At 43.0% G+C, this 200-nt stretch overlaps 1 protein-coding gene across 4 annotated transcripts in view; it reads left to right on the top strand.

Moving 5' to 3' along the window:
• The window catches only part of LOC119582042 (organic cation transporter protein-like), a 12,568-nt gene that overhangs the window by 8,933 nt on the left and 3,435 nt on the right, over positions 1-200 (top strand). For all 4 annotated transcript variants that reach the window (XM_037930283.1, XM_037930285.1, XM_037930284.1 and 1 more), the window contains exon 9: positions 89-177. In XM_037930283.1, the coding sequence (XP_037786211.1) occupies positions 89-177 (89 nt within the window). The remainder of the gene's footprint in view (positions 1-88; positions 178-200) is intronic.

Below are 200 nucleotides of genomic sequence, written 5' to 3'. Positions count from 1 at the left end.
TGCTTTTAAAACACAATTCAAGATAGAAGGAAAATCCTGGTTATTTTATCTCATTGTACTTCTTCTATCACTTGCTCCCGCTACGCAGGCAATGGAACGCCCATATCAAGAGGCCCACGCCCACGGCTCGAAAGGGTGGCTCAGAAGGCGTTTCGATGAAGTATTTATTCTTTTCAGGCAAGTTAAAATGATCTTTGCTG

Source organism: Penaeus monodon, chromosome 15 (assembly GCF_015228065.2).
Source record: "Penaeus monodon isolate SGIC_2016 chromosome 15, NSTDA_Pmon_1, whole genome shotgun sequence".
NCBI classification, from domain to species: domain Eukaryota; kingdom Metazoa; phylum Arthropoda; class Malacostraca; order Decapoda; family Penaeidae; genus Penaeus; species Penaeus monodon.
This window is presented reverse-complemented; position numbering and strand designations above follow the sequence as displayed.